Below are 16,323 nucleotides of genomic sequence, written 5' to 3' on the forward strand. Positions count from 1 at the left end.
GGCGCAGTCAGTTAAGCGTCCGACTTCAGCCAGGTCACGATCTCGCGGTCCGTGAGTTCGAGCCCCGCGTCGGGCTCTGGGCTGATGGCTCAGAGCCTGGAGCCTGTTTCCAATTCTGTGTCTCCCTCTCTCTCTGCCCCTCCCCCGTTCATGCTCTGTCTCTCTCTGTCCCAAAAATAAATAAACGTTGAAAAAAAAAATTTAAAAAAAAAAAAAAACAACCTACTTTGTTGAGGATTTTTTAAAATAATGAATGGATGTTGTATGTTTTCAAATGCTTTTTTTTTTTTTTAAGTTTATTTATTTATTTTTGAGAGAGACAGAGATAGCATGTGAGCAGGGGAGGGGAAGAGAGAGAGGGATAAAGAGAGAATCCCAAGCAGGCTCCGGGCTCAAGCCCATGAAATCGTGAGATCATGACCTGAGCCAAAACCAAGAGTCAGACGCTTAACTGACTGAGCCATCCAGGCACCCCATCAAATGCTTTTTCTATGTCTACTGAAAGGATCGTATGATTCTTATGTTTTCTCCCACTGATGTAGTATATCATGTTGACTGATTTGTGAATACTGAACCACCCTTGCAATCCAAGAATAAATCCCACTTGATTGTGGTGAATGATTTTTTTAATGTATTGTTTAATTCTGTTTGCAACTATTTTATTGAGGATTTTTTCATCCATGTTCATCATGTATATTGGCCTGTAATTCTCTCTCTCTCTCTCTCTCTCTCTTTGTGGAGTCTTTATCTGGTTTTGGTATCAGGGTAATGCTGGCCTCATTGAATGAATTTGGAAGTTTTCCTTCCTTTTCTACTTTTTTGGAATAGTTTGAAAAGAATGGGTATTAACTCTTCTCTAAATGTTTGGTAGAATTCATCTGTGAAGTTTTCTGGTCCTGCTCTTTTGTTTGTTGGGAGTTTTTTGATTACTGATTAATTTCCTTGATGGTTATTGGTCTGTTCAAATTTTATATTTCTTCCAGTTTTGGTTTTCATAGTTTATGTTTCTAGGAACTTACCAATTTCTTCAAGGTTGTTCAACTTGTTGGCATATAGTTTTTCATAATATTCTCTTATTGTATTTCTGTGGTGTTGGTTGTTATTTCTCCTCTCTTATTTGATATTTGAGTCCTTTTTCTTTTTTTCTTGATAAGTCTGGCTAGAGAATTATCAATATTATTGATTTTTTCAAAGAACCAGCTCCTGTTTTCATTGATCTGTTCTATTGTTTTTTAGTTTCTATGTCATTTATTTCTGCTCTAATCTTTAGTATTTCCTTCCTTCTGCTGGCTTCAGTTTTTGTTTATTGTTCTTTTCCTAGCTCCTTCAGGCATAAGGTTAGGTTATTTGATATTTTTCTTGCTTCTTGAGGTCAGCCTGTATTGCTATAAATTTCCCTCTTAGAACCACTTTGGTGCATTCTAACGGTTTTGGAAAGTTGTGTTTTCATTTTTGTTTCCATGTACTTTTTTTTAAAGTTTATTTATTTATTTTGAGAGAGTGTGAGTGAGCTCATGTGTGCATCAACAGGGGAAGGGCAGAGAGAGGGAGAGAGAGAACCCCAAGAACACTCTGTGCCATCAGCATGGAGCCTGACACAGGGCTCAATCCCACAAACCAGGAGACCATGACCTGAGCCAAAATTAAGTGTTGAATGCTCAACCGACTGAGCCATGCAGTGCCCCATGTTTCCATGTACTTTTTGATTTCCTCTTTGGTTTTTTTGGTTGACCCATTCATTGTTCAGAAGCATGTTATTTAACCTCCATGTATTTTTGGTCTTTTCAGATTTTTTCTTGTGGTTGACTTTCTTTTTTTAATTTTTTTTTAACGTTTATACATTTTTGAGAGACAGAGCACGAGTGAGGGAGGGGCAGAGAGAGAGGGAGACACAGAATTCAAAGCAGGCTCCAGGCTCTGAACTGTTGGCACACAGCCTGACACACGGTTCAAACTCATGAACCACGAGATCAAGACCTGAGCCAAAATCAGATGCTTAATTGATTGAGCCACCCAGGCACTCCTCTTGTGGTTGACTTCTAATTTCATAGCATTGTGGTCAGAGAAGATGCATGCTATGACTCCAATCTTCTTAAATTTATTGAGGGTAGTTTTGTGGGCTAATATGTGATCTAGTCTGGAGAATGTTTTGTGTGCACTTGAAAAAAATGTGTATTTTGTTCTTTTAGGATGAAATATTCCAAATATATCTTAAGTGCATCTGGTCCAGTGTGTCATCCAAAGCCAGTGTTTCCTTGTTGGTTTTATGCTTAGATGATCTATCCAATGATGTAAGTGGAGTGTATAGTCCCCTACTAGTATTGTATTATTATCTATTAGTTCCTTCATGTTTGTTACTGTTTTATGTATTTGGGTGCTTCCATGTTGGGTGCATACATATTTACGGCTATTATATCTTCTTGTAGGGCTGTCCTCTTTATTGTTACACAGTGTCCTTCTTTGTCTCTTGTTACATTGTTTTAAAGTCTATTTTGTCTGATACAGGTATTGCTACTCTGGCTTTCTTTTGGCATCCATTTCCATGATAGATGTTTCTCCATCCCCTTACTTTGAATCTGTAGGTGACTTTAGGTCTAATGTGATTCTCCTTTAGGCAGCTTATAGATAGGTCTCTTTTTTTTTTTAATCCATAGGACATTAATTTTTGTATTCACTTTACTAAGTAATTAACATTATATTAAATTGAAGGTACAGGTTGCTATTTAACTCTAAGTACTTAGTCTTTGTTCTTTCCAAATTTAACCTACCCACTGCTGTATCAAATTATCTCTGTACTAAGAAATTCAAACAAAATATTTATTGAGACATAATTATTTAAGTTTCAACTTGAAAATAGCTTCTTGTGAAAGCTTAGAGCAGATTTAAAATTTCTGCCTAAAACAATACTGATAAATAGCCTGGTTTGCATCTAGATTAAGTAATTTCCAAGTTTTTAAAAATCTTTTCTTTTTCATCTTTATTAAATAAGTTTGTATTTTTATGTTAAATATGCAGCCCATGCCAAAAATGTTCCAATTCTGGGCATGTACTTTAACTTTTTCATGAGTTTTTAGTTATAACTTTCATGGTAACAAAAAATATGAAATCTTTTCTGGTATCTATCATATACAGACACATACAAAAAAAGGTATCACATTCGAAATTCTAGAAGATTAGTTAATCTAAGACCCTGGATTACTCACTGAAAATATTAAAGCACTTTACTTTTTCAATATATTTCAATATGTTTTTCTAGTACATTACTTTTTTTTTATTTTTTAGTAAATTAAAGAAAAACAACTTTAAAAATTTAGATCCCTAAATTACTTTCCTCGAAGTCTCTTAGAGTGTTATTTTCAGAGTATCCATGCATAGCCTCACTGGGAAAAAATGCCTAATTGAAGAACTAACAATCATAAGAGAAAACCAGGATAATTATCTATCTTGGACTTTTGGTGTGAGATCATTCTCTGACTGGGTTCCAGGCCCATTTAGAATGCTTTGATTAAATAAAATCAGATTTGTTAATTTAGAAACCACAGATATAATGTGAAAAATATCTACTCTAATAAATAAGTGTGCATTGACAATATCTTAGTAATTGCTTTGGCATTATTCTAGAGTCCAAATGCTTCTATGCTACGACTGATAACAGTATTTTTGTCTAAAGATCTTTAAACTCTTTTCCACCATTAACCCATTAATTTTCACACTTTCTCTGTGAGGCAGTAAGATATAAGTATGGTTAGCTTAATTTTCCACATGAAAAAACCAAATCAACCACAAATGAATTTCCTAAAAGTCACACATGCAGTGAAACAGAGCTCAAAGACTGGAAACTCAACTGAGTAAGTAAGAAGTGCTTTAAACACTGGTATACACAGAATGACCATCTCCATCACCAAATTTACTAGCCTTATTCCCTTGTAATCAAATCTTTCCTCACTTTCTCCCATCCCACTCCTCCTCTGCTGCTGATCCATCCTGGAAAGAAACTTTCTTTCACATCTGAACCCCATAAAACTGCAGGTCACTTTGCTCCCTATTCCCCATCATTATGGAGTATGCCATAGGTATTAAAAAGAGCCACTTGAAGGTAAGCGGGTTCAGATAATATTTGAGGGGATTATATGTAGTAGTATTTAACATAGCAAGACCTAATGACAGTCTTTATTAAAAAAAAAAAAAAAAAAGCAGAGAATTTGGTTTGATAATGGAGTTTAGAGTCTGACAAACTTGGATATTAATCCACTTCTGCCATTTACCCTGAATTTAAACAATTTACCTAACCTTTTTGAATCTCAGCTTCCTCACCTGTAACATGGAAATCTATTTCTTTGTAGGTTTGTTAATGTAATTGCTAAGATTATATAAACCATGAGCATTATATAAAATACCTAAGATGTTACTGGAATTTAATTTTTAAAAAAGCCAGCAGTTTTCAGGAGAAGTCATGATATCTGACTATCTTATACTGTCCCAAATAATTAGATAATTACTTCGTTTTCCATTTTATGTTCTTAATATACACCTTACTATATAATGTATACCTATAACTGTTATAAACTTATTTCTGTCCATCCATCTATATAGCAGGAAAATGATTAGTTGTTATAACCATTCTCCAATGAGGAAAAAATATCATCAAACTGTACTCTTCTAGACTACTCAAATTCTCCCGGTTTCTACATGCCCTTGTTTAATTGCTCCCACCTACCTTAATTATCAGCCTGGGTGCAACCATGGACTACCAAAATTCAAGACTTTGAGGTAGGGATTCTGATAAGGCAGATGGGCTGAGTATAAAGAAAAAATTATGGACAGGGGCCCCTGAGTGGCTCAGTTGGTTAAGCATCTGCCTTCAGCTCAGGTCATGACCTCATGGTTTGTGAGGTCAAGCCCCACCTTTGGCTCTGTGCTGACAGCTCAGAGCCTGGAGCCTGTTTTGGATTCTGTGTGTCTCTCTCTCTGTCCCTCCCCCATTCATGCTCTGTCTCTTTCTCTCTCACTCTTTAATAAACATTAAAAAAAAATATGGATAAAATGACAAGACACAATCATAGCATTTGAGAACTGAAAAGGGCCTTTGTAATAATTCACCAAATCTCCTTTTCCACAGATGAGGAAACTAAATTATGACCAAACCCAGAACCTAGAATTGAAGTTGTAATCCATTACTCATTCAATTTTATCACTTGATGTCTTTTCTTACTTACTCACTACAAAGACTCATAAAAGACCTCTAATCCGCAAGCATGCTAAGGTGAAGTGAAGTGAAATGGAGAAAGGGGAGGAGGGGAGAAAATAGATTAGAAAGAAGTATGTTGCCTGGGCAACTCTCCATTTAAAAAAAATACTCATAACTACCTGAAAACATACATTCTTCATCCTTGTAAATCCCCCATGCCTCCACAACACCTCACTGGCTGCAACTTGTTAATACCACCTGAGTTTCTAGTCCTCAAGCCCTAACCTGTGGAGGTTTTATATGCCAGAATACTCTGGCTACCCTATGAGTCTAGACCAAACAAATTGGTATTGCCCCTAAGCTCCCTATTATCCCCCCAAATTCTCTTTAGGATACAAAATACTTGGTTCCCTAGATAATAATGGGGAGAAACCACCCATCAGCCCAGTAAAAATGTTGTATCAAAACTACAAACATTAATTCTAAGTGAGTAATTTTCCAAGTCCACAATCCTTTATCTTTAATTCCAAAATCCAAAAAGCTCCCCAAACTGAAAATTTTCTTAGCTCATTTGGTGGCGAAACTTCACCTGATCCGACCACACTCTGAGGGGGGAAAAAAAAAACAACAAACTTACCTAAATTAACCTGAGGCTTTTTATAGTCTTGACTTATCTATCACATGTGAATATTCATGTATTTTACTGCAGAAATAAAAGTATGTCGATTATGTATGCTGTGCTGTCCAAAAGGATATTTTCTGAAATATATCTAGTACTAAGGATTTCAGATAAGGCATTACAAGCCTTATAAGCAATAAGCCTTTGGTCTTTAGGTTTTAGGATTTCAGCTTTATTTCTTAGACCACCTACTAGCTCAGTGACTTTGAATAAGTCCTTGGTTCCTAATAAGTTTGAGATAATTACAAGAGTTATTTTTCCAGAAGAATCAATAGAACTTCATGACCTATTGGTAACTAAAGCATCAGAGGTGAAATTAGGAAGTGCAGAATGCCTGAGATGCGCTAAATTTCTTACCTGTCGACATTTGAGACAATGTGTAAAGATGCCCTCCTGGCAGATGTACAGATAGATTGCTTGGAATTTTTTCTCTGGAATTACCTGCCATCTCAAAGTTCCAATTTTTAGTTTCCTATGGCTCTTTCTCCTACATCCACCAGAAGGAAACAGAACTAAAAACTGGACCTTTGAGATGGCAGGTAATTCCAGAGAAAAATTCCAAGAAAGACAGTCACAGAGAATGCCAGAGATAAAGGAATCTTTAGAAGAAACAGAAAGAACCATCCAAGAGAGAAGGCCAAAAACTACACACCATCAAAGCCAAGATAGAACACAACTTTCTAAAGGGAGTGACCAGAAGAATTAAATGCTGGAAAAAGATGAGGGATTTTGAGGTGTGTAAGCAAATGGGGAAATATTTTGGAAGGAAGTCACTGCAGATTTTGAAAGTGTAGTTACAGTAAAGACTACAAGGGAATGTGTGATATTTGGTGAAGAAATGGGGTGACAGATGCAGAGCACTCATTTAAGAGAAAGTACAAATAGCTGTAGTAGGGACATATGAAAAGGAAAACTATAAAAGTAATGGTATATACTTCAAGCATTTGAAAAATAAAAGGGAGTAACAGTTTCTACTTTTTAGAATAATCTAAACATTTTTCCCCTTACTAGCATCAATTTTATATTTGTCTGGGGCTTAGAAAGCATCTGATTTATTATTCTGCTTAAACTTTGACAAGGAGAAATAACTATAATTTGCAGATGGTAGAGCGAAGGCACAGAGTTTAACTACTTTGCTCATTACTACTACTATTTCTAGTTAGTAAGCCTTTATTGATTATATACTATCTACAGAAAGCCATACTAGTGCCATGCTTATTATAGTGCCTGGCATTATTCAGTGCTTAGTAATTTTTTAACTGAGTTGAACTAGGAATATTTGGATTTAATGTCACTATAATCAATATAGACCTATGGACTACCAGCCACTTTCTTAGTTCAACAGTCTTAGTAATGATGAGAAATAGAGTAGAATATATCCACATATACACCAACAAACTGGAATATAAAGAATAAAGATCAAATCACAGTTCAGTAAGATCTGAACATTGAATACTGACTATACTGACTGAATTAAATGCCCATTCATTTGAAGCCTAAGTAAACAAGGGAAAAAAAAAAAGGATCTGAATGAAGGAAGAATTTGAATTATCTAATCATTTTATCAAATAACAATGGGGCATCTAATTATCTGGAGAATTTACAAGTATTTCAAATTATAAAAAAAATTATATATGCTGACTAGGATTTTACTAAATGTGTTTTCTTACACTTTTTATAAATTATATTTCATAGTTCAAAATAGAGTAGAGGGCTTGCTTCAACAGCACATATACAAAACAGCAGAGTACATGTGTTCATCCACAGGGATAAAACTATCAGGTTACGCCTAAAGAAAATGTGACAGTTTAAAAATAAAATAAACTTTTTTCTATTATTACTCTAGAGTTTTTATATATGTCTTAGATTGGTCCAAATCAAGCATCTTCTACCAAAATACCGTAGCAAAGAATAAATCACTGACCCAGGAGTTGGGGTAGGATGGACAGTCATTGCCCCAAAGGCTCCCAAACAATCTTAAGATACATCTTAGTGGGGCGCCTGGGTGGATCTGTCAGTTGAGCATCCAGCTTCGGTCCAGGTCATGATCTCGCAGTTTGTAACTTGAAGCCCCACATCGGGCTCTCTGCTGTTAGCACAGAGCCCACTTCAGATCGTCTGTTCCTCTCTCTCTCTGTCCCTCTCCCACTTCTATGCACGTGTGCTCTCTATCTCTTAAAAATAAACATTAAAAAAAAAAGATGTATCTTAGAATTTGTGTTACCTGAATGTTCTATTTGATAATACATTTGTGTTTGTTTTAATATAAAACAATGTTCTAAACTATCTCCCATTTACATTTCACTTTCCTAAATATTTGTGTAAAATCTACCCTCTAGGAAGATATACCACAATTCACCAATGGCTTTCCAAACCCCTTTTCCATCAGTCCTAGTTTTGGAACTATAGCTAAAGGAACTCAGGTGATGAGGGGAGTATACAACTTAATGCTTTCTGATCAAATTACTCCTTCAGGAGACAATGTACTGCTGAGGATTACTGGTAAGGATGGAATAGGCAAGCAATAGGGAGAGTGAGCAGGCCAAGATAAATGAACTCCACTAAAAAGACCAAATTTGCTAAACTTAATAGTGAAGACATATTCATGTTGTTTTCATTATGTACCGTGACATTAAATTAAATGCCACAAGATTCCTTTACTTTCTTTCATTCAGGGGTGGCTGGGTGGCTCAGTCGCTTGAGTATCCGGCTTCGGCTCAGGTCATGATCTCACAGTTTGTGGGTTCGAGCCCCACATTGGGCTCAGTGCTGACAGCTTAGAGCCTGGAGCCTGCTTCTGATTCTGTGTCTCCCTCTCTCTCTGCTCCTCCCCCCGCTCATGCTCTGTCTTTCTCTCTCTCCTTCAAAAACAAATCAAAACATTAAAAAAAAATTTTTTTTAATTTTTTTCATTCATACATGCATGCATTTGTGTTCAATCAACAAATATATATTATGCCCCTTTGCATGCTAGATGTGTGCTAGGTACTCAAGATACAAAAATGAAAAATAAAATCCCTTCCTTAAGGATCTTGTGGGAAAGATCTGTGGGAAAGCACATGCAGTATAAGAGAGTAAGAGCTATAAAAAGAACTGTACATACACAGTGGGCACAGAAAGACCAACTCTTCCCAGGAATTAAAAAAAATAAGTTGGCAAAAAAACCTAAAACCAAACAAACAAAAACAAAAAACAGGAATTTTAAAAAATAGAGACGAACTGTTCTACTGACTTGGTGCTTGATCACTCAGCATTCTTCCTTCAACTTGAAGGAGTTCCTTAAAACCACCAGAATTCTGAGGGCCTCAGTTGGGACACATTACCAATTCAAGTAAACAAAAAATTCCAACAAGCCCACTATACATGCAGTTCATCAGAACCATAGATAACAGGACCTACAAAGAACTTTAAGCTCATTTAGGCCAATGTCCCATCTTAACAAAAACTCCTGAGGCCAGAATGGGAAATGTCTTGCCAGATGGGGTGGAGCTCATTCATTAGTAACAGTCCAAAGCTTATAACCAAACCAGTGTTCACTCCACTACAACAAATTCCAGCAGGCATCATCCTTAGCATTCTCTGACTCATTTTCTACCCTCCAGTGACTTAAAAAATCTCATAAAAATTTTATCCATCATGAAAACATATCCTTTTTTTTAATATTAAGGTGATACAGTACCTTTCCAGGAATGTATTTTTTCTTTAAAAATTTGTTACAACTTTCAAACATACACCAAAATAGAGAAAGTAGCATAATACACTCTCATATAACCTATTGATCAAATTCAATAGTTTTGGGGGTGCCTGGGTGGCTCACTCGGTTAAGCGTCCGACTTCGGCTCAGGTCATGATCTCGCAGTCCATGAGTTCGAGCCCCGTGTTGGGCTCTGTGCTGACAGCTCAGAGCCTGGAGCCTGTTTCCAATTCTGTGTCTCCCTCTCTCTCTGACCCTCCCCATTCATGCTCTGTCTCTCTCTGTCTCAAAAAATAAATAAACATTAAAAAAATTTTTTTAATTCAATAGTTTTTAAGATTTGATACATGTGCTTTATTTCCTTTTTTTCTTTCAGTTACCACAAAATTCTAAAGTAAATTCCTGACATTGTGTCTATGTCATTTCAATCCTAAATACTTCTATGTGTGTGAGTGAAAAGTAAAGAAAATTTCTTCTATCACCACAATATGGTCACATGTACAAAATTAACTATGATTCCTTAATAACATCTAATATCCAATTTTTTTAGTTACTCCAGTCCTTTAAAATATTTATTTCTGATTCACTACAAAACAGTATTCAACATTTCGATTTAGCAATACTATTTCTTTTGCTTTTTACAACTTCTATTCTGAACTTGTACCTTACTTACAAGGGCCTTATACATAAGTCATTAACTTCAGGCACACCTTCCCAATCCTCATCCCAGCCTTGATATATTTTTAACACTTCAATGATTACTTCAGATATCCTTCCTGCTTTTTCACCCCAATACACATAAATTATGGCTCTCATTACTTTCTCCAGTCTATTAAAATTACAGTAAAGCCCCATTAAAAAGACCCTTTTTATATTACAGATAAAACCACATTTGTTATGTGTATGTATATGTATATATAGCGGTATGTGATTCATACAGCTGTATTCATAACTCAGTAGGCCTAGTATTTTCTTTTCTGTGGCAATGCCAAACTGAAGATTGAGTTTGGCTGTATTTATTTTTTAATGTTTATTTTTGAGAGAGAGAGAGAGAGAGAGAGATAGCAGGGTAGGGACAGAGAGAGGGAGACACATAATCCAAAGCAGGCTCTAGACTCAGAGCTGTCAGCACAGAGCCTGACAAGGGGCTCAAACTCACGGACTGAAAGATCATGACCTTAGCCAAAGTCAGACGCTTAACTGACTGAGTCACCCAAGTGCCCCTGGCTGTATTTGTAGAGTTCATACAGTTACTTTCTTAGCCAGTGCTTCTAACAGTAATCTCTTTTATGGAATCTAATTATTCTTTAAATCTCAGCTCGAAACTCCTTCCTTTTTCAGAATATTTTTAAAAAATAAGGAAATTTTCTCAAGATAGCTACGACACAACTGGAAAACTTAAGCCTTCTGTAAATATCTCAGGCCATTCCATAGGCTTTAGTTTAATAAAAGCCTAACTCTAGGTCACCTCAGCAGAGCAGAGATACACATAATTTTGAGAAATAAATATTAGTGGCTAAATGTTCTAGCAAAAATATTGTCAGACCGTATCAAAAAACAAAGCCTAACTCTGTGCTATTCAAAATATACATGTACTAAAAAGAATATGAAAGTATTAAAAGTACATGGAAGAAAAACATATACCATACAAACACTTGCAAAGAAGCAGCTAGTGTCTTTGGAGTAATATCAGGCAAAAAATTATTTAAGGCAAAAAAGCAATATTAGAAATAGAGAGGGATAATTCATAAGAATAAAAAGCTTGATTCATATGAAAGATGCAACAATTCTAAATTTGTGTGCACCTAATAATGTGACCTCAAATATATAAAGCAAAAATTTAGAACTAGAGGTAAAATCATGAATAGAAATTGACAATCATGAATAGAAATTGATAGAATATATAGACTATATATATATATATATATATATATATATATACACACAATTTAATCAAAAAGACACTTGAGCTGATTGATATGATCAGATTATCCTCACAACAGCTCAAATGAATTTTCAAATGCATACACAGAACATTTTAAAAAATTAAGCATGTGTTAAGTTTCTCAAATTCCACAATTAGTGAAATCATATATCCATCTTTCTCTGACTTACTTTGCTTAGCATAAAACCCTCCAGTTCCATTCTTGTTGTTGCAAATGGAAAGATCTCATTCTTTTTCATTGCCAAGTAGTATTCCATTGTATATATATATATGTGTGTGTGTGTGTGTGTGTATACATACACATCACATCTTCTTAATCCATTTATCAATTGATAGACATTTGGGTTCTTTCCATAATTTGGCTATTGTTGACAGCACTGCTATAAACATTGGGGTGCATGTGCTCCTTCGAATCAGCATTTTTGTATCTTTTGGATAAATTCCTATTAGTGCAATTGTTGGGTTGTAGGTAGTTCTATTTTTAATTTTTTGAGGAACATCTACACTGTTTTCCAGAGTAGCTGGACCAGTTTGCATTTCCACCAACAGTGCAATAGGGTTGCCCTTTCTCCACATCCTCACCAACATCTGATGTTTCTGGAGTTGTTTATTTTAGGCATTCTGACGGGTATGAGGTGGTATCTCATTATGGTTTTGATTTATATTTCTCTGATGATGAGTGATGTTGAGCATCTTTTCATGTGTCTGTTTGCCTTCATGTGACTGGATGTCTTCTTTGTAAAGGTGTCTATTCATGTCTTCTGCCCCTTTCTTTACTGGATTATTTGTATTCTGGGTGTTGAGTTTGGTAAGTTATTTATAGATTTTAGATACTAACCCTTCATCCAATATGTCATTTGCAAATATCTTCCCCCATTCCATTGGTTTCATTTTAGTTTTGTTGATTGCTTTCTTTGCTGTGTAGAAGCTTTTTATCTGGATGAGGTCTCAAGTGTTCATTTTTGCTTTTATTTTCCTTGCCTCCAAGACATGTCAAGTAAAAAGTTGCTGTGGCTGAGGTCAAAGAGTCGCTACCTATTTTCTTCTCTAGGATTTTGATGGTTTCCTGTCTTACATTTAGGTCTTTCATCCATTTTGAATTTATTTTTTGTGAATGGTGTAAGAAAGTGGTCCAGTTTCATTCTGCTGCATGTTGCTGTCCAGTTCCTCCAGCACCATTTGCTAAAGAGACTTTTTTTTTCCATTGGACACTCTTGCCTGCTTTGTCAGATGAACACAGCGGAAGGGAAGGAAAAATAAGATAAAAACAGAGAGGGAGGCAAACCATAAGAGACTCTTAAATACAGAGAACAAACTGAGGGTTGGTGTAGGGGTGAGGGGGCTAAATGGGTGATGGGTATTAAGGAGGGCACTTTTCAGGATGGGCACTGGGTGTCATATATAAGAGATGAAACACTGGGTTCTACTCCCGAAACCAAGACTATGCTGTATGTTAACTAACATGAAAATGAATTTTTAAAAAATTGAGCATGTGCTGAAAAGCAAGTCTCAACAAATTCAAAGAATTGAAATCACAGAGACATATTCTGTGACTACAATGTAACTAAGCCAAATGACAGTATTTTTAAAAGATAACTTGAAAATTCCCAAATTTTTGGAAAACAAGAAATCAACCTCTGGAAACCGAGGCAATGGCAACCCTGAATCAGCAACCAACAATCATCTGATGAGAATGTTCCACTGCTCGCCACCTCGTGTTTGGAAGCAGCTCCACAACTTTGGACCTGAGTAATATCCAGAAATATGGGACAACTGGCCAAAAGATATCCTGAAAGGAAGATTCTGGGCTGCTGCCTTATATGGTTAATGGATATAGAGGAGGGATCAAGTGATTAAATAAATAGAAAAGATATCATCATCTCTGTTGTTCTGACTGGTGAAGTGAGTCTTTCTGGTTACACCTAGTTCATCAAGCAATCAAAGATTTGTGAATACACTGGTCAGGAAGAGGATGTGAATTCAAAATATTATTTAGAGTTTATAGTAATATGACTCCTTTTTCAATAATTTTTAAAATTACCTATATTCAAAAATATAGACATTTATCTTTAGAATATTTTAATTATATTTAATAAATGAAATCTAATAATGAAGGTATGATTTTCTAAATGCATCACATTTATTTTACCTATGTGATTTCATTTCAGCATTACTGCACCACTGTGAATTAGACCAACTTACAGTTTTGGTATTCAAGATACAGAGATAATGTTTGAAAAGTTGGACCAAACACCCAGGTTTTTGGATCAAGTCACTGCATAAAATGACAGACCTTCAAATAAACAAATATACCTTAAAAAACCTTAGGATAAAGAGTATATAGGGAATTGGTATTTCTCGTCCTATCCACTCTGGCCAATGTCCATGTCAAATACCTCCCTCTTTGAATTTTTAGAGCAAAAAAGGAGGAAAATGGAAATGCTACTTGTCAAAAGAAGAACTTGAAAGTAGATTCCTGATTCTCCTTCCCCATCTTTCCCAAAATGTGGTCAAAGGGCTCTCACATGGGTGCTTGTTACCAATGAAGAGTTCTAGCCTTGTCTAAAAACCTGTGCCTGGGATCTCTCAGGCAGTTTATGTGGATATTCATTTTTAACAGCTTTCTCAAGTGGTTACTGTACACACTAATGTGTAAGAACCACTGCCTCACATATTAAAGTCCTAATATTAAAGTTACTTGACCAACAGCATTTTTCAACATCATATCATTACTTATAAAGCCCTAATGAATGGGTCTAAGTTTAAATCGTTATGAATCACAGACTATTTATTACTCTTTACATTTTTCTATCTCATAGTTAATTTACCAGAAATGGATCTGCTTATAAATTGGCTTTTGAAATAAATACCATATGTTGTGTTAAAACATTTCCCTTCTGTTTTTTTTTTTTTAATTTTTTTTTTTCTTAACGTTTTATTTTACTTTTGAGACAGAGAAAGACAGAGCATGAACGGGGGAGGGGCAGAGAGAGAGGGAAACACAGAATCGGAGGCAGGCTCCAGGCTCCGAGCTGTCAGCACAGAGCCCGACGCGGGGCTCGAACTCACGGACCGCGAGATCGTGACCTGGCTGAAGTCGGACGCTTAACCGACTGCGCCACCCAGGCGCCCTCCCTTCTGTTTTAAACTATTAAAATATATGATAGCCCGAGGAAAATACATAAAACATCAAAAGAAAGGTCAACACTGAAATTGGAACCTTACAATAAAATGATATGGAAAATATGAATATGGCTTGTTTAGTCTAATTCTGCGAGAAATTCAGGTACTCTCTTTCATTATGTCAGACAGTCACCACAGTAGTATTTAGATCTTACTCAATTCTGATAAAATGCACTTTGGTTAAATAAAACTGGACGATATGAGGTTAAGTAAACTTCTGCTTTAGAAATGACAATGCTTAGTGGAAAAAAATACTTCAGAAGCTAATTATAAAATAATACTAAATATAAATGAAAACTGATAAATGAATTCATATTAAATTTAATTTTTTCTATAGAAAAGATCCATTTTCCTAATGTCATTTATTTACTAACACCTTATTTTTCCAAGTGAATTCTAAGCATTCCTCTATCATGTCCTCAGTTCCCATAATAGTATTTTGAGAAAGGAAAAAGGAAAATTACCAATCTCATTCATCATGTACATAATTTAGAAATCCAAAACAAGGGGCGCCTGGGTGGTGCAGTTGGTTAAGCGTCCGACTTCAGCCAGGTCACGATCTCGCAGTCCGTGAGTTCGAGCCCCGCGTCTGGGCTGATGGCTCAGAGCCTGAAGCCTGTTTCCGATTCTGTGTCTCCCTCTCTCTCTGCCCCTTCCCCGTTCATGCTCTGTCTCTCTCTGTCCCAAAAATAAATAAGCATTGAAAAAAAAATTTTTTTTAAATAAAAAAAAAGAAATCCAAAACAAAAAAATATTACCAAACAAAATCCAACAATGTATAGAAAAGATAATAGATCACAACCAAGACATGTTTATTGTAGAAATTAAAGACTGGGCTAACATTCTGAAACCAATCAGTAAAATTAAGAACATTACTAATAGAAAAATCACATGATAATCTTAATACACATAGAAAAATCACTCAATAAAATTGACATCCCATTGTTATTTTTACAAAAAGAATTTTCAGCAAATCAGGAAAAGAAGTGAATTCCTTAATCTGATAAAAATTATCAGTAAAAACCCAATGGCAACATCTTACTAAATGAAATAGTATTCCCTTGAAATGCAGAATGAGATAAGAATGCTTACTGTCATTACTTCTATTCAATTATGCACTCAACAGCATAACAGTACAAAAGGAAAAAAAAATCCTTAAAGGGTACAAGGATTGGAAAGAAAAAAATAGATCTGTTGTATTCACAGCTGACATATTTAACTGCATACAAAGAAAACGCAAAAAAAAAAAAATCTACAGATGAACTCTTAAGAACACACATCCAGACCGGAGGGAAGATGGCGGCGTAGGAGGACGCTGGGCTCACCGCGCGTCCTGCTGATCACTTAGATTCCACCTACACCTGCCTAAATAACCCAGAAAACCGCCAGAGGATTAGCAGAACGGAGTCGCCGGAGCCAAGCACAGACGAGAGGCCCACGGAAGAGGGTAGGAAGGGCGGCGAGGCGGTGCGCGCTCCACGGACTGGCGGGAGGGAGCCGGGGCGGAGGGGCGGCTCACCGGCCAAGCAGAGCCCCAGAGGCTGGCTTGCAAAAGCGGAGGGGCCTGACGGACTGTGTTCCGACAGCAAGCGCGACTTAGCGTCTGGGAGGTCATAAGTTAACGGCTCTGCTTG

The 16,323-nt window shown here is 36.1% G+C and overlaps 1 protein-coding gene across 6 annotated transcripts in view; it reads right to left on the reverse strand.

Annotated features, from left to right (window-relative positions):
* WDR41 (WD repeat domain 41) overlaps nucleotides 1-16,323 on the reverse strand; it is a 204,551-nt gene that overhangs the window by 70,718 nt on the left and 117,510 nt on the right. Inside the window, exon 1 of one of the 6 annotated variants that reach the window (XM_045496372.1) lies at nucleotides 4,718-4,827. The exons of the other annotated variants lie outside the window; for them this stretch is intronic. Coding sequence (XP_045352328.1) covers nucleotides 4,718-4,744 — 27 coding nt within the window. The 5' untranslated portion in view covers nucleotides 4,745-4,827. Of the gene's footprint in view, nucleotides 1-4,717; nucleotides 4,828-16,323 lie in introns of those variants that run through there. 6 annotated transcript variants of the gene reach the window in all.

The sequence above is a fragment of the Leopardus geoffroyi genome, chromosome A1, assembly GCF_018350155.1.
Source record: "Leopardus geoffroyi isolate Oge1 chromosome A1, O.geoffroyi_Oge1_pat1.0, whole genome shotgun sequence".
NCBI lineage: Eukaryota > Metazoa > Chordata > Mammalia > Carnivora > Felidae > Leopardus > Leopardus geoffroyi.